Here is a 22,105-nt window from a genome sequence, read left to right on the forward strand (position 1 = left end):
GCCGTGAGGCTTGCTCCTTGCTTTTGCCGGATTCCTTAACTCCCTTATTTAACAGAGGACTTCTCTGAAGTCATCTTCATTGTTAGTTTCACCCAACAAAGTTGTCCAAAGATTAGGAAAGTCTGAGGCAAAGGAGGCTGAGAAAATTCTTTAGAGACAAGTTGAGTTTTCTTTCCTGTGATTATCCTTTCCAAGCACCGGCTGCTGAACTCGTGGTAACCGCCATCTGGCTTCCTCTCATCCCCCTGAGAAGGAAGTTAATATCTTTCCTTTTTAAAAGCACATGCCCTAAAGAATAGGCCAAGTCACCCACGTTGAATGTGGACATGAAAGAAATTGATACAAAGCATCAGATGAAATGCCGCAATGGGCAGATGAGCCAGGCCTGGAGAGTCCCTGTGTGCCAGCGGTGTCTGCATAGGGCAGCACACTTGCCCGAAACCTGGGGTCAGACCCTGCAGCGTGCCAGCCCCTGCCCGCCCCCCCTCGGGCTGTCTCCCTCTGGTGGCCATGTCCCTGTCTTTTCACGCTGCCTCGTAGTTCCCCACGCGCTCAGTGCTCACCTCACTGATCTGCTAGCTGCACTCGCACAAGCCTTGGTAACCTCACATCAGCCTTTTATAAAACAATCCAAATGGGATGCTCAGATATTTTCTATGTATTTTTAAAGTCATTTGTAGCAGAAGCCTCGCAGTGTGCTTGTAGTGACACTGAACACACTATTTTATACCAATTCCAGTTGCTTTTCAAATAAAAAGACAGTCATTATGTCTAGAGTCATTATGTCTGTGTAGAGAGTGGGTTTTCCCTTCGAAGGTTTCCTAGTGCAGAAAACACACCGTCCTCACGGCGCTGAGTTGGCCTGTGGAGGCGTAGGTGGGGTAGTTTCCAGACCTGTACGTTTGCGAGTTGAAACCTTGTGCTACTTACTGTTGGGGACTCAGTGGGAAGCAGTGACGAGCTCTCTGGTGCTGAATGAATGAGTGAATTATTTTTGTTGTTTTTTTGTTTTACCTTGCAGGTGAAAAAGGTGTGAGGGTTGAACTAAATAAACCTTCTGATTCAATCAGTAAAGACGTCTTATAGAGACTTTGATCCAGCAATACCCCACTTCACCTACAATAATTGTTGATGCTGTTTGTTAACTTGTGACTACAAATAAATGGGATAAAGAAAAATAGACAACCATTTGGCATTTTAATAAGGAAACAGAAACAACTTTTTTGTGTTGCACCAGAAAGAAGCTTTTGACTGTATGGCTTTATACTGCATGGCTGACTCCAGACCCTGAATGCTTACGGGAAGAATATAAACTATCAACTGAAAAATGGTATTTACATCTGGACATGAAAAAAGTGCCCTAGATAGAATGTTTTTCACTCTTATATTTTGCCAGATCTGTCATCTAACCAAGTTCATTTCATCTCTCCCTTTTTTATATAGTCAAGTTTGAATTTGAAGTAATTTTTGTATGATCAGGTACAATTTGTCAAAACTGAATTAAGAAAAAAATTACAGTATTATTCCCCAAAATAGCACCAATCTATTTTTGTAAACCTCTTCGTACTATTAAATTTTGCCCTAAAAGACCTCTTCTAATGATTGTTGCCAGTGACTGATGATTAATTTTCTTTTTACTTAAAATAAGGAGCACTTTAATTACCAACTGAAAAATCAGACTGTTTTGTAGTCCTATGTTACACTAATTTGAACTCTTACAGATTGCTGCTGTTGTTTTTTTGACGTTGTTAATAATGAAACATAACAGTAAAACCATCACCATTTACTATCAATAACTTTTAGTCCATGTTTTATAAGAAAAAATGCAGAGTAAGAAGGTTTTATCTTTTAAGTGAAATTTTTTAAAAACCACAGTGACTGGCACTAAATGAACTTGGGGTTCTCCTCAGCGTCAAGTTCCCGCGATAAGGGGCTTTCTTGAGTTTTCAGGTGCACGCTATGGAGTAGAAGAGAATGTCCCATCCCTAAGACTTTTCCTTTTGCTTCCCGTCAAGTTCGTGGCACTTCCAATTTTGCTGTAATGTTTTCCTCCTCGTGGGACCCACGTGATCCGCAGGCCACAACCTTGTTTCTGTGGGACAGGACCGAGGGGGCCTGTGCGTCCACAAGGACTGTCAGCGACGCCCAGACCGTAGCGGACGCATTGCCCACACGACGCGGGCCTGTCATTCTGAAAGGTTTATGTTTAGCTGACAAAACAAAAGAAGCAAAAAATAAGATAATTTTATTTTTATGTTTTATGAGTTTTCTTTTTTACTTCTCAGAAAAAGAGAGAATATTACAAAATCACACAAGGCCTCCCAGACTTCCGTTACGTCATGTATGAATTGGGATATGGGTGTTGTCGGCTCCAGTCCCCTGGCAAAGCAAAGGGCGGGGTCGCATCCCGCGTGCGCTGTGGGTGGAAGACCTTCCCACTGCACTTTCTGTCTCTGTCCTTGGTTTTTGCCAAAATAATGTGAGCGTACAGAAATATTTCTGTATATTTCATCTTACGACACTTTTAGCATTTGTATAGTTTGTATTCAACTAGAGACCTTTTCTATGGAAAGCTCAGTAATTTTTATTAAAAGATTGCAATTGTTCATGTAAAACATGAAAAAAAATGTTTAGTGAAACTGACTGTGGACTTAAGGTGGGGTGAAATATTCAGTATTGCCATCTCAATTAGGAGAACTTGCAGGAGAAAAAGTACAGTTTGTCGTCATTTTCCTTGCCCGTGTTCAGTTCTGTCCCGCCTCCTGTCCTTGTCCCAGACAGTCCAGCAGAACACGTCTAAGGCTTCTGCGGCCTGACGAGCAGTGCGAGCTGGCCTTGCCAGCTGTCTGCAGTGCACTGCGCTGCGTTCGGCCACACTCAGAAGCGCTGTCACTTTCCAGTCCGGGAGAAATTGTATCATGCTGGTGGGAGGTTTGTCTGATGGTTGGGAGACGGCCGCAGCCTCGTAATCGGGAAGCCCGTGTCGCTCGGGTGCGCGTCTACAGCTGTGCCAGGTGTCAGATTGCACCCCACACATCTCAGTGTGTACTTTTGGAAAAGTTTATATAATCTCTTGGAGATCATTGTGAAAGGATCAAGAAATCAGGGTAGCCATTTCTTTAATATCCACTTAAAATCTGTTCATTTCATGTTAGTGGGACCGTTAACTTGTCACCAAGCAGGACTCTATTTAAAACAAAATTAAAATTATTTATGGCCTCTATGTGTTTAATCCTAAAGGTAAAGCTTCTAATGTTGTTTTTATTCAACACATTAACCAGCTGTGAAACACAGACCTCTCTCAACAGCAGGCAAAGAATTTCAGGATTCATATACAGACAGACCATAAGGTTATGTAATTTGAAAAGCAGTGTTTCATTATGAAAGAGCTCTCAAGTCGCTTGTAAAGCTAATCTAATTAAAACGATGTATAAATGTTCTTGAAAAAAACGATGGTGGTTATTTCCAGCTGTCTTTTTTGTTTCTGAATGCTTTATCGCATCCTGACTTTTTTAATGGGCCCTTCCATCAGATAATGTGCTTTTATCTCACACATCTCTGGCGTAGTCCAGGACGTTTGGTGTTACTTTTCATAAATGATAACGAGGGAAAGAGAGAACAGGAAACAAGGGAGTCCGGCCGCTCTCGAGACGTCCTGGTGTAAGTGGGCTGTCCCCGGGGCCCAGGAGCTCAGTGTTTGTGTTCTCACCATTTGTATTGTGTACCTTTTCCCAGGATTTTAAAAACTGCCTAACATATGGTCTTGAGCGTGTCTGTATCTCCCCTCGGCTGCAAAAAAGGAAAGTGCATTAGACACTTAGTTGTCACAGGTGTCCTATTGTGTACACAGAAAGTTATCATTTGTGTCATCATAGACTAAACTATATAAGAGCTCTTATAATCGAGATGTTTGTTCGTCTCTTATTTAAATATATTTTTATAGTGTGGTGGTTTTGTTATTTTCCGGCCTATCTTAGGGCATTTGGAAAATTGTACTGAAATATATAGTGGGGTGAACTGAAGGAGAGGACAGACGAGTTAGAGATGAAGACTAAATTAAATAGTGTAGTAAAAAGAGCACAGACAGAATTGACAGATCTAGTTCTGGTTCAACCACCTAATTGTGTGGCCTTCACAGCCTTTTTCATCTGAAAATGAGCACAGTGGCTCCAGACATAGAGTTGTGCGGGACCTAAATGAAGTCCAGATTTCCCAAGGTGCACCTGGTCTGAGGAAGAGTGTGGTGTTGGCCATGGACTGCCCTGCTACACGTTTACACCACTTATTTAATAATATTCATTGTTCATTGTATAAAGGGCTGGCCTTACGAGCTGGAAAGACTTTTATGAGAACACACAAATATAAGCCACTGCCCAAAACAGGAGAGCCTACACAGCTGCAGGCAGCTGAAGTTATTGAATGGGTGATATTTCAACTTTGAACAAGGTGGCATAAAGGCTATTGGATTACGTCACCTTTTCATTAAGACTTTTTCTGCCAAAAGTACTATATTTCTACGGTGTTCTATAAAACACCTTTATACTTTGTCTCAGAACACACAAAGTAGGCAGAGCAAATGTCACCCACATTTATAACTGAACCAGGATCGGAGAAATGGCTTGTTCACACTCGTGCTAGAGAGTGGTTGGGAGCCAGGACTTGAACACTCTTTCCTTTCGTTAATTTTGTGAAGTCAAAAGTTAGACGTGCATGTGGGGCGGAGTTCTGTAGGCTTGTTAGGGAAAGAGCCCCTAACCTGCTTCCCAAGAACAAGTTTTAACTCTTGTGATTCTTTGGGTATTTGCCTAGTTAGTTCTACGGTAAAGAACATAATTACATGGCTACGTCTTGGTGTTTCAGTGTTGGGCAGTATCTCTATCTTCCCAACATGGGAGACGAGAATGTTGTGTCTCTCCAGCCCTCCACCATCCCTGCCAGATACGCACAAGCATATTCCACGCCCCTGCTCCTCCTCACACATCATCCTGTGACTTAGATCAGGTTAATAGAGTTTTTGTGCAGTTCAAGGCTGGGCCAGGACGGCACGAAACCATGACTTTCCTTCCACAATCTGCTTTTTCCTTAGTGCCTTGAGTTTTCCTCTTTCCCCTCTGGCTTCTAACCCTTTGTGCCGACTGCACAGCTGTCTTCCTTAGACCCCCCTCACCATTGTTCTGGAGAGCCCTGCACCACTCGCTGTTGGGTCTTGTTTCCTGGACCCGTACTTCCTCTTTCTTGGTTTACTTCCTCAGTCTGGTGGCGCATGTCCTTTGATGCTTCCTGTGGAAGAGTACGTACGTGGGTGGCACATTTTCTGAGACCAATGTCTTTGTCTTACCTTTGCACTTAATTGGTAACTTGCCTGAGTTTGGGATTCTAATTTGGAAAGGATTTTCCTTCAGAATTTTGAAGGCATTGCCTCCCAGGTTCTGGGTTCCAGTGTAGGTGCTGAGAAATCGGAAGCCATTCCTGCTCCTAATTCTTCACCTGGAAGCCGCTTTTTCTCTGGAAGCTCGTGGGGTTATTCTCTGTCCTCGGCCTCTGTAGTCTTAGGGGGCTCCAGTGTGTGCCTTTCCTCACAGCCAGCTTGCCAGGCATGCCAACTGGCCGTGCCCTACCTATGGGGACATTTTCTTAAATTACGACATTATTTCTGCCCCCCATTCTCTCTGCTCTTTCTGGAACTACTGTTGTCCAGACAGTGCATGTGCTGGTGGGAGGCGTTGCTTCTCTCCTAGTTGCTGTATCTCTGTCCTTGATGGTGGAGAGCCGTTTCCAGTTCTCCCAGAAAGGGTTTCAGGTTTTTAATTTTCAAGAGCTCTTTCTTCTCTAATTTTTTTGAAAATATGTAAAACAACCTGTTCCATTTAATGGATACAGTATTTAACCTGTTTTGTTTAATGTTTGTCTTTATGTTAGAAGTTTTCCTCACATGTCTGGCAGTTCTTGCTCGAGTGTTCATATTTAAAGGGAGGTATTTGGGCTTCTGGTTTTCCAATAAATATTGGCAGCTGCCTAAATCTAATCTCTTTCCTTCTCTTCCCAATACCATACAGACAAGGAGAACAGTCACCTGTCGCCCTCACCTGCAACATAACGATGAGACAGAATAGTTCAGTGTGTCTGAAAGAGCCAGCATCAGAACCCGTGAAGGCAGAGAGTCAGTCGGGTGGAGTCTGGGAGGGAGGAGGGTAATGGGGGCCAAGCGGCGGCAGTACACGGGAGGGCAGGGACCCCAGCACGAGTGGTGGAAATACTGATAAATCTGACACCAGTGCGTCCGAGCCCTGGCCACCTGGGCATCAGAGGAAGTTTGAAAGTTCCGAGATTGCAGGTAGCCCTTTGGGGAGGGTGCCGTTTCTGGGAGAGGGGAAGCTGTCTCGTGGAGGCTTGATGGTAAAGTGGAGGAAGGACGCAGAGGTCTTACAGGAAAACACGACAGACTCAGAAGAGACTCCGGCATCCCCCCCCACCGCACAAAGAAAAGTATCGTCTCTGAGACATACTGCATTGCACTGCCAAACAGAAGACAACACAAATCAGAAACCCTGTCTCCGCCGCCACAGAACCAACTTATTTGCAAGTCAGAAAATGACACCTTTCAAATGAGCAGAAAAAGGAAGACCTGTATAAACACCAGGCTGGGAAGAAAACAGTCACTTACAGCTCAGGAAAATTCTCTTTTCAACCATAAGGCAGAAGACATCCGGAACAAGATCCAGTCTGAAGTAATGCCCCGAAATGGGACTTTGCAGAAATGAAAATGAACACCTGAAAATAATTCAAAATCTCAGAACAAAAAAATGGACCAAAAGGGGAGGGGGAACCCTTAGGAAGCTGTGAAACAAGAGTTAATGTAACTTGGCAAGGAAGTTGAAAAAGACAAAATTATCTCAGATTAAATTATAAGGTGCACAAGGGAGAATAGAGGCAACTGAAAAATATAATGAAGGGTGTTGAGAAAAGGTAGGAAAGCAGCCAAGAGTTCAAAACAGTTAGAATGGACACACACACGCACACACACACACGTGTGCATTCTGGCATGCTGACACAACTAAGTGTCACACAGCAATGAACAACTGAACACAGTACGGTGACTCAGACGTCATGGTGAGCTCCACTCCATCCTGTGGAGCCTATGGACGTGGCCATTGGAATATCTGGTGTTACGAATGCAATTGAACAAGAAGTGGGTGCATCTTTATAAATGAGTCCCTGGAAACCATTTATATGTACACATACACACATTTATCTCGTGAATTACTCTAAATGTACACAAATACACAAAAGACTCCCGTGAGGAATCTTGTAAAACAACAAGTACCCTCCCCGTTTCTTTGATGCAGATTTTCATATATTATCGGTTAGGGAACCCCACCCGTGCCCCCTCCCTCCCATGTCCCCACCCGGCACAGTCAAAAATAACAGGTAACTTGGACTCCCCCAAACTTAACTACCAATAGAGCCTGTTCACTGGAAGCCTTAACCGATAACAACCAGTTAACGTATCTTGTGTGTTATATGTATTCTATTTGAAACATTCAGAAAACCATAAAATACATTTATGGTACTTACTGAAAACAGTCCACGTGTAAGTCAACCTGTTCAAAGCCACGGTGTTCAGGGGCCAGCTATGTTTAGTTTGCAAGGAATGCTCGTAACCTGCAATGATTTGTGTGTTAAGAGGAATCTAGTTTGGAAATACACAAACTTGGATTCTTCAGAGAAGCATGGAGACAGTGATCATTAAGGCGTGTTTGCAAAAGCAGGTAACACGAACTTGAGAAATGTCTGTTCCCCTCCCTGAGCACAAGAATCTGAGCGGCTCCTGTTCTGTTAGCCTCTGATGTCCGGGGCAAAGGTTGCGTATGTCCTAGGAAGCTTCCAGACTAAGCTGGACTATCCAGAGCAGCATTAGACATAAAGAGCACTGTAATTTCAGAAACAGTGGAAAAGCGTAGGTCTGGCCTTGTCTGGAAGACTTCCTGTTGGGAATGACCATGTTTTGCTCTATGTGGGTACTGGTTTCTTTCTTGCATAAAACTATTATGTTAATGTTCAGAGTGAAAGGGAAAGTAAGTGCGAGTTTAGGGAGATGAGGGTGCCCTGTACATCAGTTCTTGTTTGAACAAGCACATTCCTGGCTTGCTGGGTTACCTCTCACAGGACTTGGGATCATAACCGATCCTTTTCTTTCTATGAATCAGAACTGGCAATTACCGCTACAGTTCTTGGCAAGTTTCTGTCTTGTCCATTTGGTTTTACGTTGCCTTCGGGTTTTTCAGAGACATTTATCTTACCACGAGTGCCACCTGGTGTTCAGTGACCAAGAGGGTAACTTCTGATAGGTTCAGCACCAGCAGTGAAGCAAGCAAACAGCACCTAGTTTCTGTTCACAATATTCTACATTGTAAACTTGAATATGGTTCCAGAGCCACTTGAGAAGACGGCTCCTCAGGTGGCTGGTTGGTTCAGTGGTTAGAGCGCAGTGCTCATACACCAAGGTCGCTGGTTTGATTCTCACATGGGCTAGTGAGCTGCACTCCCCCCAACCCCAACTAGATTGAAAACAACTTGACGTGGAGCTGATGGGTCCTGGAAAAACACAGTTCCCCAATATTCCCCAATTTAAAAAAAAAAAAAAAAGATGGCTCCTTGATATTTCAAAAGTTATGTGATGATGAAGTATGTAATCATATAACTTCTAATATTCTAGTGGAATGTTAGAACAAAATAAAGCCTGAGCTAATCTCCACATCCTTTTTTGTTCATTTCAACCCCCTCGGCAATTCAATCTGTAATAATAATTGTGTATTTCACTCCATTTGGTGAATATGCTGTAATTAACAACAACTACAACAAATTGCCAAAAAGGCAACAGTAGCCTCAAGGATGAAACAGGAGACTGAGTAACAGGGAACCGTCGCCTCTCGATAAAGAACAAACTCCTGAGAGCTCAGCTCTGTTCTCCAGCCACCCAGTGGGGTGAGGCACCGCACGTGCCCAGACAGCGTCACAGCTGGCACCACGTTGGCGGGTACATACAGCAGCTGTTCGACACTAAGTTACTTAAAAATCCTATCAGCTCTGAAAAAAAATAGTCTCAGCTTAGGGACAACCGGACGTGTGAGGTTTTTGTCATATTTTCCCACCCACCTTAGAATTTCTAGGTAGAACACGCATTTATAGTCTACAAAAGCAAGACGAAACTTCTAAATTTAGAGTTAGTTTTGCTAGATAATGTCTAACCTTGACTTTAAAATACGGAAATAAAGTCCACTCCTCACTTCCCCCAAATGGTGCTGGTATCTACAGGCTGGCCCAGAATCACCAGCTGTTAGTAAGAGTAGGAAATTTGCTTTAAAAGGGAAAAACTGTAAATCAACACAAAACTATTTCTTTGACATAATAAATGACTATGTAAATGACTAGATTTGGGACTAACTATGGTGCAAGATTTTTCAAAACTCTTCAACACGGATTGAAGTGAAGGTTTATTTAATTCTAAGTTTAACTTCAATTTTCTTGCCAGCTAACATGTTTCCATCATCGTTTAACACTGGCCAACTCTTGATTTCACACGTAAATATTTCTCACGGCCCTCCTCCCTCCCTCCCAGCCATGTTGCCCCGAGAATCCATCCAAACCCTTCTCAGATGTTCCTGACTGGCTTACAGACCTGGCCACCCCCCGCCGCATCGCCCCATCTGAAAACGTGTATTACCAGGGACCACAAGCTGGACAGAATCTCTGCCCTCAGAATTCCACTTAGCTTCATCTGTCTGCAGTCTTTCTCCTGCCTTTTACCCCCGATGGTCTATACCCTGTTCATTTGAAACAGCTTAGTTCTCCCAGGAGAACGGGGCCGTCTATTCCATGCCTTTTCTGTGTTCCTTCTCTTCCAAGGCCTTTTCCATCCTCCACCAGGCTAACTTGACTCGCCCTAGAGCACCTCAGACGTCATCTCCGAGAAACATCCCTGAAGCCTCGAGCTGTGCTGACTTTTCCCACTGAGCAGAAACCCGTCACAGTGGTTACTGTACTGAAATCCATCTGCGTTTATCTCCCACCCAGGCTGTAAGCTCCTGGGGACACGGCCTGTCTTAGTCATAGAACCTTGTACAGTTTGGGCTCAAAAAAGGTTCAACTACACAGTGTGTTGAAATGAATTAGAGAAACTGCATCTGTTCAATATAAGACACATTTTAAGTCATTTACATTTATTAAACACTATACTTAAGAAATATTAAAACTTGTGAACATTCAACCAGACAGGCTAAAACAACAAGGATTGATGACAGTACTGACAATTGAACAACTAAGACTCGCCTCCGTTGCTGGTAGGAGCGTAAACTGGTCCCACGTCCTAAGCTAACTATAAACACACCCTGTGACCCTGCGACCCCATCTGGGTATGTGCCCAGGAGAAAAGACAAGAAGGGGTTAGCAGCATTGTCCTTAACAGCCAGCCCCAACTGGAAATAATTCAAATGTCTATTAATTTTAGAACGGATGTATACACTTTGGCAAATTCACAAATACTACAGAACAATGAAAAGAAGAAACTTCTGCTACACATAACCAGTTACTACTTTATGATGTCCAAAAACAAGCTAAGCTAACCTGGGGTGACAGATGCGCAGTTCCCTTTAGGGGTGGTGGGTGCTGACTAGGAGGGCAGCCCTGAGGGCACCTCCTGTGTCACCATCGCGTGCTGACTCATCTGGGAAGCAGTCGTACAGGATAACACCGCACGCTTCAGATCTCTGCACCTTACGTACAAGTCATGTGGCACCAAAGTTAAAAAATGAACTAAGGTCTTGGGACACGGCAATATGCTAGAGATACAGCCACAAGACAAAGTAAACGGATAAAATATGGGCCCTTTGCTGTAACACAGAATTTTTAAAAAATATTTTTAAATGCACAAATGTTATTTCTTCTATTATAACAGTTTCAGCTTTGGCTTAGGCTCCTAGTAGTAATTCTAGATAACGTTCCTGTGAGATAAACTAGTAACCGTGTTGTCACAGATACGTCACTTAGCACCACGCTTTAGTCACTTGTTTTGCTAAATTTTAAGGAAACAGCTAAACCCTGGCCTACAGGATTATAGTGGCTATTTATTACCAGTAATATTACAAAATAAATTTGTTTTATTCTACTCTTTATTTTAACCTAAAATCTGCCACCAAAGTAAAACAGAATAGTCTTTAAAATATATAAAATGTATTTCCTGTTAAGATTTTGGGGAACTTAAACATTTTTTAAAATACCTGAGAACCCTACACAACTATATACTTTGTACTCTAGATGGTGTTTTTGGTTACTATGCCTCACACCATGAATATTAACAGTACTGGGAATTAGTTTTAATATTAATAAATATGCAATTTAACCAACTATTTAAATCCTCACTAAATATCTTGAAGCATACAAACAAAAGATTAACAGATTTACATACCTTTAAGAGCAAGAAAGACCAAAAGTGTCTAAAAATTATACATGTAAACGTGCAGCATGGACTCTGGGCTAGTCTATGCAAGGCAAGAGTGAGTGTAAACACGGCACCCCTGACAATACTGTCCATTCCAATCTCCTGGATGTGTAAACTAGAATCGGTATCGGTGACAGGAACTAGATGATAACCCACCAATCTGAGTATGAACCACAGCTTCCTGAGTGAGGCCATGCTGCTGAGGTAAGACGGGGACATGTGAGACCCAGTTTGTTTCAAAGATTTGCTCTGACTTGGACACTGTGGACATCGCGTTCAAGGCACCGGTCTAGATGCTCGTTAATCTGAGACCCCACCACGTCCTTCTGACAGACCGGACAGCTGACCATTTGGCTCTGAAGGGATGAGCTGCTGGGATTCTGAGTCGCAGCTGCGGGAGGAGAAGTACCCTGTGGCTCATCACCACCAACCTGTACTTGCTCTTTCTTGATAAAAAAATCATCCAAAATAGTCCTGTCTTCCAGCTTGCGTCGTTTGCTTGGGGATTCACGTTCGGGCCCACTCGTACGCTGGGATGCAGTCACAGAGGTGGAGCCCACTCCTTTCAAAGAATTTCTTAGCGACACCTTGGAAGATGAAGCCCTTTGAGCGCGAGAAGAGACGGGCTTTTCACTGATGTCGCCCACAGTTAGGCTTTGTGTTGGAGATTCATTCACCCTTCTCGAAGCTTTCTGATTGAGATCTGATACTCTAGGAAAATAGTTGCTTAAAACATTTTGGTGACCAGTGTTAAGGACAGGTGAGACTACAGAAGTTTTTTTACTTGAACCATTCTGTTCAAATTTCACTTGAGTTTTAGCATTAGGTCTCACAGCATTGGCTGAATGGTCTTGACTTAAAAGATCTGGAGTTTTATTAGCAGCGTGTGAAGTGATCAAGTTCCCGGATGAATTGTTTGTTTCTCCTAGAACATATCCTTTCCCACTGAAAGGGATTAACAGCTGTGTCTCACCTCTGTTGGGTTTACCTGCAAAAGAGGCAAGTAAGATTTTTCCTTGACTCAAAATTTTAAGCCAAATAATATTAATATTAAGCCAAAGGATAATATTAAGCCAAACGATAGTTTTTCAAAATGAAGAAATACTATTTTATTCTGACTTTGAGTCATGTTAACTACCTATTAATGAAAGGCCATCTTTCCAGTCAGAGTGCTCTGTACTGGGAACATCGAGGACAAAAAGCAGCCCTCTGTTTACGTAACGTATTCTACCACGCAAAGACCAACCACAAAGTAACTTAACCTTGAAACTCGCTGAATGGTCACATTTAGTTCCAGGAGGTAAGTCTGCTACGCATTCTCACCCACCTCACGACAATGAGGACAGAATCCCTCCACTAAATTCTTCTCTAGCTCCTCAGCTGAACACTTGAGATTTGGGAAACAGAGTTCCAGCACACCAACAACTTGCCAAGGAAAGAAGCATTACCTTTGGCAACCTGGATACCTCTTCAAAAGGCAGGGACTCTGAACTTCACAGGAAAGGGATAAATCTCAAAGATGAAGTACGAGCATATACGTGTCACATCCTTTTCCCATTCATCTCCCAATGAAAATACATCAATAGGAGAAGTCCCTTGGCTAGAGTCCAACTGATAGGAAGGGGTGTAGTGAGGACTTACGTTCCGGGCATTGTTATTTGAATTATTTTTATTTTGACAATCTTTTTGCCTTCTGTTTCCTAATGACTCACTAAGTCAAGACAGGGACAGCGACTTTACCCTCCAACATCAGTGGGAACAATTCTACTTTTACTCCCATCTACATAGAGCAAAGTCTATTTTTCCGCCACCATTTTACGGACATTGGGATTGCTCTCTGAAGGCCACACGTGAGCACCTGCACTAGAAATCCTCCCCGCACCTCTTTGAATACCACTTCTCCAAAGAGCAGAGCTGTGTGTATACACGGCAGCCGCGGTCATGGGTTACCTTTCTTGGCTGCCGCCGGCTGCTTTCTTGGCTTTGTCTTCTCTTTGCCTTTCTTTGAGTAGTTCTCTGGCTCCTTGACTTTGACATAAGTGCCTCCGCAGGTCTTCTGGTGCGTGGCCCACCAGTAGTCGTGAGCAGAAGGGGCCCTGTTGGTAGAGCGCTTGACGTAGCCGTAATAGGGCTTTCTGAACTGACACGGCCCGTCACAGCGCCACCAGTGTCGCCGGTACTCTTCTACCTCGTCGTGGAAATTGTGGTACACCTGGTCAGGAGAGAGTTTAGCACTGAGCAGGCAAGTTAACCACCTTAAGAAATTATATAAGCAGCTTTTTAAAATTTTTTGTCTTTTGTGTTTTGTTTTGTTTTACACTTTTAGCAGCTTTTTTAAAAACTTTCCAGTTTCCCAGAGCCTTCTGCAGTTTTATTTTGGGGAAGACAACTATATTTAGCTTCTGTTCAAAAGTTCACTTTAATAAGGAACAGCAGATAATGTAATACTTCATAAACTATAAAAATAGAAAAATGTGAGATTAGAACACAAATTTTAAAATACCAAAAGCTATGTACACTAAAAGTTTTTTAAAAAAAATTTTTCAATGATCGGAAATTAGGATACTTTGTGTACTGCCCTAACAGGCTTGTTCCCATGGTCGGCTGGAACTTTCCCCTAAAATAACAAAACCGAAGGTTCTGAAGGACTATTTCCTTCAATGCTGGGCCGGAACCGCACAAGCACCTGCCTCGTGCGGCCTCTGCGAGGCCCGCTCCCCATCTCAGCTCTCTGTAATAAGTCTATGGAGTATCATTTCATCTGTTTATAGATGAAACGCTCTCCAGAATTCCAGTATTTCCATCTTTGCACCCCTAGTGCCTCATGCAGGCTTGGCATAGTGAAGATGCTCCGTGAGCATGTGCTAACAGAACTGAAGCTTCGTTCATTGAGTCCAATTAGTTCTCTGTAAATGTGCCTTCCCTCCTTCAACAGGACCCTTCTGTTTCTCCCTCTCAGTGAAGTCTTAGAACGGAAGCAGAAGACAGATACAGGAGAGTTCTGACTGAGAGGGAGGTGAGCCCTCCCACTGTGGTGGCACTGAGGGTGACAGGGCACCACTGACAGATTCTCCTAAATGACTATGAGTGCCTTTTCTTCTGTCTTCTCAGTGGGACACTACTATTGATATGATCAACAGCAGCTGTATATGAGATTTTTTTTACCAAAGACATTTAACTTTGTAATAAATTCCCCTTGTGGGAAAGAATGCTAAACTTTCTATTAACTCTACAGATACTTTTATACGCACTATCTCCATCATAAGCAAAAAAATTCTATTACTTATAAGCATTCAAACAATGCATATTCTATTAGGTACAGAAAGACTACAGGACAAAGGCTTGTGGGCAAAGGTATGTTGAGACCCTGCCTTTTTTTCTTTTTTTAAAGATTTTATTGGGGAAGGGGACCAGGACTTTACTGGGGAACAGCGTGTACATCCAGGACTTTCCCCAAGTTGTTGTCCCCTCAATCCTAGCATGGAGGGCGCAGCCCAGCTCCAGGCCTTCGGTCTTATGCTGAGAACTCTGCTTACAAATTCAATAACCAAAAAGTCTGGGAATTGGGTCTGTTTTGCTCCCAGATCCTATAACTCCTATAGCCTGGGGATGTGACTTTTTAACAATGTAGTCACTAAAGTAAAAATGTTCTGCATTGTGAGGATGGATGCCCTGTGGCGTTCGTTATAAAAGAATGTAACCTGAAAAAAGCGAAATATTCCCTAAATAAACAGACTCCCCCAATAAGAGAATCGAGTCTCCTCCCGCTGAACAGGATTTTGCCAGGACTGGGTGTGAAGTGCAAATTCTAAGGAAGAAACTAAGAGCCTTTTCTATTGACAACTCCAGAATTCTTTCGCTAATCTGGATTTTATGTAATTGTTTTTCATGCAAGCCACTTTCCTGATATTGAAGTGACTCTGTCCACTAATTAAATGCGCTCTCTAGAAAGTTACTGACAGCTAGAAAAATACCCCGAGGTGAGCTCTTTCCATTTTTCCGTCACCGCCTTTTACAAGGGAATACTCAAAACACCAAGGAATTTGATCTCTGTAGGAATTACTGTTCTACTAGGTTCCGGGTCGGTTAACCCTTGCAGGGGTGCTCCACGATCCGTGGGAAACAGAGGTCTAGAAGGAGTAAGAGCCGCCTGTGTTCAGAGGGAGAACAGAAGAATAAAACACTGTGAAACGTTCCATGTCCGCCCAGCAGATTCACAGTTGGAAAGAAGAAGAGCATTTTGATGGAAAACAGGAGGTAGCACATTTCAGGGAGAGGACCTATGAGGACAGGTGATAAGTTCAGTTGGAAACACCTAAGCCGGGAATTGAGGTAAAAAAAAAAAGGAATAGAGAGGTGATTTGATAAAATGAATTGATAACAATTAAAACTAATATTTAATTAGTGCTCAAACTGTGCTAAACTGTTTTGCATGGGAGCAGCCGGTTTGCGCAGTGGTTAGAGCGCAGTGCTCATAACACCAAGGTCACCGGTTCGATTCCCACATGGGGCACTGAGCTGCGCCCTCCACAACTAGATTAAAAACGACTCAACTTGGAGCTGTTGGGTCCTAGAAAAACACACTGCTCCCCAATAAAAGTTTTTAAAAAAATAATAAACGTTATGGTTTGCATGTATTTTCTCCTTTAATCCTCACAAGGATCCAATAGACAGTATCCATTATTCTCATTTTATAAGTGAGTAAACTGAGGCTGGGAGAGCTGCGTAGACCCCAGTTAATAAGCAGTGGAGCCAGCAGTCTGACTCCTCATGCGTTTTCAACCCCACGCTCTGCCATCTCCTACAATATTATGCACAAATGGGAACCAAAGACGACTTCTGAGGACGGGAATGACACAGGAAACGGCAGCAGAACATAGGGTGGACTGAAGAAGGGGACTACAATACGGAAACACATTCAGAGACAACTGTAATAGCCCAGAAGACAGAGGTCGCAAGCCTGACCTGTCGCCCTACGTGGTCAGAGGCCGTGCGCCACCGGCTCTGCGGCTCCTCTACCCGGGTCCAGCCCAGCCAGTCGGCTTCTCTCGGCCTCTCGCCTGCTGGGGGAATCCTCAGACAGAATTTGTTTCTACACAGCTGTTTTAACCAAACCCCGGGAATTACTGGATGAACAGCTACGAAGTACCACAAATGCTTCCGATACCGTTATGTTGGCTCCAGTCAGATGATTGATGCGACGCATGTGCTTACAGAACTCGGGGCCGTGCCCTTCCCAGTCCTTGTCATTATTAGTGACAAATAAGTAGGCGTGTATCATTTCATGCAAGAGGGTCTGAAACAGAAAAGCCAAATGAATTTGTTATGGTGCTTTTAAAATAGAAATGCATTTTCTTACTCTATTCACCTGTGGTCCTCACCTGTTTTGGACCACAGGCTCCTTTCAGAAGCTGATAAAAGTCGTGAAACATCTTTCTAGAAAAGTTATATAAGCACACATGCACAAAACTTTGCATAGAATATCCAAAGGTCTATAGATCCCAGCCAGGTTAGGAACTCCCTGTTCCAGGAAAGCCTCCTTATTAATCAAAATCCAGAAGACAGGATCAATTAATTCACTACATAAAATTTTTTAAATTCTTTATGGGGGAAAAACACCATAAGTGAAGTGAACAAACTCAGAAAAATATATGCGCAACTCATTCACAGGCTATTAATTCTTAAATATAAAGAGCTCCTCAAGTCAACAGGGAAACGGCCAACAACCCAATCATAAAATAGGCAAAAGTTGCGGAGAATTCACAGAAAAAGAAATATGACCCATAAACATATGAAAAAATGTTCAACTTCATTTCTAAAAATAAATGTAAATATTTCACTAGTATGCCACTTGTTTATCAAGATTAGGAAAACCCTTGATAAGTTATTTAAAAATAATAAAAAATTAGTAAAGTTTGACATTGCTAGTAAAGCTAAGGAAAATAAACATTCCCGTATGTCGCTGACAGGAATGCAAAATAGTACCATGAAGAATTTGGTAACATCTAACAAAATCACAAATGCATTTAGCCTTTGACCCAGCAACACCTAGGCTCATATGAATGGTCACACGTCCAAAGTATTTTCATTGTGGCAAAAGATTGGAAATAAGTGTTTAGCAATAGGGGCCTAGCTGAATGAACTATGGTACATCCACAGAATGGAATTCTATGCAGCCATAAAAAAGGATGAAAAAGATGTCTAGGAAATTATTTGGAGAAACCTACAGTGTGCTCTTTTAATAAAAAAGGCAAAGTACAGAAGAGTAGATATAGTATTTTGTGTAAGAAGTATGTTAAATGGTAGGGAGGAGGAATATGAGTGGATGTAAATATTTGCAAAACAGAACAATGAAAGAAAAAAAAAACTAAGTAATAACGAAATCCTCTCGTAGGTGGTGAGTCCATCATGGAGAGGGCTGGAGGAGAACAAGATTTCTCTGTACAGCTTCCTATAGTTTTGGGATTTTGATTCATGGAAAATTTTAAAATAAACAAGAGTTACTGCATTCCACACCGAGGATGGAGAAATTTAAGTGCAAAAGTAACAAAAGCATTAATGCTGCTGTTTCATAGTTTGTTCTAAAAAATATGAACATATCTTTTAAAAAGGTCTTCAAAAGCATACCTTTTTTATAATCCTCTGTAATTTTTTAAAAGAATTTCCATCAGAACTGATTGGCATTAATGAAGTTTAGTCTTATAAAATTATGCTGAACAGAAAAATGGGAGACTCAAACATTTTACCTTGCTCATTATGAAATATTCCTTTTAAAATGATCAACTCTGAAAATGAATTTTATCATTCCAAGTAAATGCCACTCCATAGAGATTCAAATTCAAAGGCCATTCTAAAATAATGATAAGTAACTTCTTATAACAGAGAAACAAATTTAGGTTCCTGATTTTTGGTTCAATTTAAACATTTTGAAAATGGTACATGGTACCACAGTGAACATTTCTATTTTATGTATCTACCGTTTTCCACATTTAGGTTAGACTCAAAGCTCTACACAACATGGTCCCAAAACACCTCTCTTTCCACTGTTCTCTATCTGGCCAAAGCAACTGCTTCTGGTCCTAAACAAGCTGTACGTTTTATGGCCTCACTTTTGTTTACGGCATTCCCCTTCCTTCTGTCGACAACAGTCTCTACTACCCTCACTTGTCAGAACCCCATCTGTTTTGGAAGGCTTGCCTCCATGTTTAATCAGCAGCACTGAGGACATTAAGTGCAACAGGGGACAGGAGAAGAACTTTAGAGCAAGGAGACCGGAGCCTAACAAGGATCTGTCATTCATTTCGCATGAGACCTTGGACAAGTTACAACATGCTACTCATCCCTAAAATGGGGACATCCGAATCTGGCAGGGCTGTGGTCAAGGTTAACACCACTTAGTCCCATCCGAAGTTTGCTCAGTAAAGAGTGAGCAGTAGGAGTGGTGACATCCGTAGTAACAAAACCCACATGAATGAAGCGTCCCTTGACCTTTTTGATCTTTCCCTTTCCTGAATTCCATTCATTATAATTTAGGCAGTTATTTTAAATCCATTCCTTTCTCCTTCTTATCTCTGATTTCATAGTGTAAACTTTTCACCATAGCAAATGCTCATGTGCTAGCATTACCACACATTTCCCATTCTCTTCTCACCCATTACCTTAATTTTTTTTTCATGTGTTTAATCATTTATGCACTAGATATTCACTAAGCAACTACTGTTCTAATTAGGGCTCCTTGTAAGGTTGATGTGGTTCACCGTTTCAGTGTTTTTGTGTTTTATGTTTACTATTTTTTTCTGCTTATTCAATGAGTTACCAAGAGAATTGTATTAACAACTACGATTGTGGATTATTCCTCTTTTTGATTCTGTTAACTTATACTTCATGTAGTTTAAAGCTAATATTACTACTTTTAGGGTGATTATTATTTAGGGTTGTTAGGCTATTTTTATTTAATAGGGTGTTTATTACAAAATGTCCCTTTTCTTCTAGTAAAACTTTTTCCCTTAAAATCTTTAGTCTGATACTAGTAATACAGCCACAATAGCTTTCTGTTAAGTGTTTGGATAATTTCTTTTTTCCATTCTTTTACATTTAACATGTATCTTTATTTTAAGCATGTGCCTTTTAATCTAGCATGCCATTCCATGCCTTTAATTGGAGTGTTTAGTCCATTTATATTTAATATACCTACTGATAATGTTTAGACTCACCTTTCTCTTTATTTATCTAGACTTTGTTCCTTTATTCCTCCCTTCTTTTTATTAATGAAGTATTTCTGTTGTACCATTTTACACTTAGTAACTATTTACTTTTTTTAAAAAATTGTGTACATGAATGCAGGAACAAAACGAGTAACATAAAACTTGCCATCTTAACCATTTTTAAATATACTGTTCAGTAGTGTTAAGTATATTCACATTGTTGGGAAACCCATTACCTTTCATTACCCTTAAAAACAACATCCCTCATATTTCCAAGCATGTTTTTACATATTGCCCATACTATCTGTACCACCCTATGCTCTTTTGTGTAAGTGGGGCAAGACAAGTCACACTGTGAGCACCGTGGGGAATTTCAGGCATTTGCTAGAAATCTAGGAGTTTCTACTGCTCCATTTTGCTAGCAGGAGCAACCGCCAGGTCTAGATATGAAGGGTCCTCATGCTGGTTTGTTCCGCTGGGAGGGTAGCACCACGGTAGTTGAACAGGAGAATCAAAATTTATAAAAATGAGGATCACACACGCATTGAACAGCAGGGCTGTTGTAAAGATCAAATTAGTTAATATACCTGAAAACCTTTAACTTTGAAGCACTATAAAAATATATGGTAATCATTAGCCTCACTATTAAAATTTGCAATGAGAGCAATCTAAATCAATAATAAGCATTTCTAAAGTACTGAGCTAAGAATCATATTTATGCAAAGAATACCTCTACAAGATCCTTTCGTGGTCTCAACTTTAAAAGCGGTTCACTGAGACGGATGGAACACATTCCACCCTTCCCTTCATAGCTGCATATCCCAGCACACCTGAAAAACAACCACCACAAAAGTGTTATTTGCCAAATATACACAAAAGGGAAACAGATGAAAAGGCACATCTTTACACGTTTCTTGGGCAGTTCACACTGAGAACTCTACCGCAGACGGCTTTCTTGAAAGCATAGCCTCTTTGTTTGGAGATGTGCATCTTCGCCCAGTTGGGAGCGTGTGAACAATAGTTCACCCCAGCCAGGAGGCAACAGCTGGAAGGCAATCCGGTTTGCCTCCGACAAGCTGTCGCCACTCAGCCAGATCTCCATTAACACCTCTCCAAAACGGTAACAGAAGCCTATATGGAGACCTGGACGTGAAACACAGTTCTGTGTCCTCTCTTAATCTGTCTTATTTTCTTTTGTGACAAAACCAAGCAGGGTGGCACACAAGCGCATCTTAAACTTGTCACCGCGTTCGTGTACAAAGTAGGTTATTTCAAATTGGAATTTCTCAGCCTCAGTGTGTAGGAAAGGGATCCTTTTATTGGCGTCCCGGAAGATCCCTGGGGTCCGGAAAGGCGGGCACGGCCCCCGCCCACGACACCGCGGGGGTGCCCCCGGCCTGGGGGGGGGGAGCACGGCGGGGGGCCGCCCCCGGCCTCGGCGCCCCTTCCTGGGCCCTAACGCACGCCCGAGTGACGAGGCAGATTGCGTTAATTTACTTTCAAATCAGGTCAGCGTCAAAGAAACGCTGTTTCTCACTGTGTGCGTTCCAAGTCAAACGGTAGCGGGGTGGGCCACACAGCTTAAAGTTGTCGGGGGGGGGGGGGGCAGGGAGAAACACACCAGAGGGGCTGGGGGTCCCAAACCAGGCCCCGCGTTTAACGGGCCCTGGAACCGTGGGGCGGAGACACAAAAGCACCCCAGGCGGGGGCCGCGGGGAAACCGGCCGCCCCCGCGCGCGGCTCGGGACTCACATCGTCATGCGCACGCTCCACTTCACTTCAACGGCCTCCAGCTGCCCCCAGAAGTACTGGTCGTTGAACTGCAGAAACAGGGCCTGTAAGTTCGGGGTGGGGTCCACCAACTCCCAGGACGCGTCCACCAGGGACAGAGGCTCCTGGACCAGGCCGTGTTCCGCGACCTGCAAGTTCCACTCCTCGTGAAGCCGTAACGCCAACACCAGGTCCTCATCCATCGCTGCCAAGATCCCAGGCGGGGTCCGCAGGCGTCAGGCTCGCCGCCCGGCCGGGAGGTTCCGAGGGCCCCGTGGAACTCCTAGGAAATAACCGGTTCTCCAGCTGCTCTCGCTTCAGCCCGACGATCTCGCGAGAAATCCGGGAAAACTGCCGCGACAGTGAGAGCTGAGCTTGCCCCAAACCCGGAAGCCAAGATTCGAGGGTTTAATAAAAAGAACTCAGCACGACATCTCCTAGCGGGCTCAAAACTCGGGTTCCCAGGGCGTGGGGCCGAGGAAGGTTTCAGGAAGCTGGTGATTGCCCTTACGATAGGACCTTAACTTCCAACGTACAGTCAGGCTCGGCGCATGCGCAATGCTTACTTCTCGCTGCCTCGCCCTCCACTAACTTCCGCCACCGCTCTTGTGGCGCAAGCGCTCATTGCCGGGGG

General features: G+C 43.0%; 2 protein-coding genes across 4 annotated transcripts in view; one reads left to right on the top strand and one right to left on the bottom strand.

The window, feature by feature from the left end:
• Window positions 1-6,022, top strand: part of EGLN1 (egl-9 family hypoxia inducible factor 1) — a 54,760-nt gene extending 48,738 nt beyond the window's left edge. For 2 of the 3 annotated variants that reach the window (XM_081038879.1, XM_081038880.1), the window contains exon 4: window positions 1,022-3,443. In XM_081038879.1, the coding sequence (XP_080895005.1) occupies window positions 1,022-1,025 (4 nt within the window). In that variant the 3' untranslated portion in view covers window positions 1,026-3,443. Of the gene's footprint in view, window positions 1-1,021 lie in introns of all 3 variants that reach the window. The other variant, XM_081038878.1, reaches the window with a different exon arrangement.
• A 3,455-nt stretch (window positions 6,023-9,477) lies between these two features.
• Window positions 9,478-22,060, bottom strand: SPRTN (SprT-like N-terminal domain). The gene is made up of 5 exons (XM_081038877.1): window positions 21,454-22,060; window positions 20,432-20,531; window positions 16,665-16,793; window positions 13,448-13,709; window positions 9,478-12,485 (listed from the first exon to the last, which is right to left on the bottom strand). Exons 1-5 carry the CDS (start codon window positions 21,672-21,674, stop codon window positions 11,734-11,736), a joined length of 1,464 nt encoding a protein of 487 aa, XP_080895003.1. The 5' UTR covers window positions 21,675-22,060; the 3' UTR covers window positions 9,478-11,733.
• Window positions 22,061-22,105: the final 45 nt, after the last annotated feature.

The sequence above is a fragment of the Rhinolophus hipposideros genome (assembly GCF_964194185.1).
Source record: "Rhinolophus hipposideros genome assembly, chromosome: 26".
NCBI lineage: Eukaryota > Metazoa > Chordata > Mammalia > Chiroptera > Rhinolophidae > Rhinolophus > Rhinolophus hipposideros.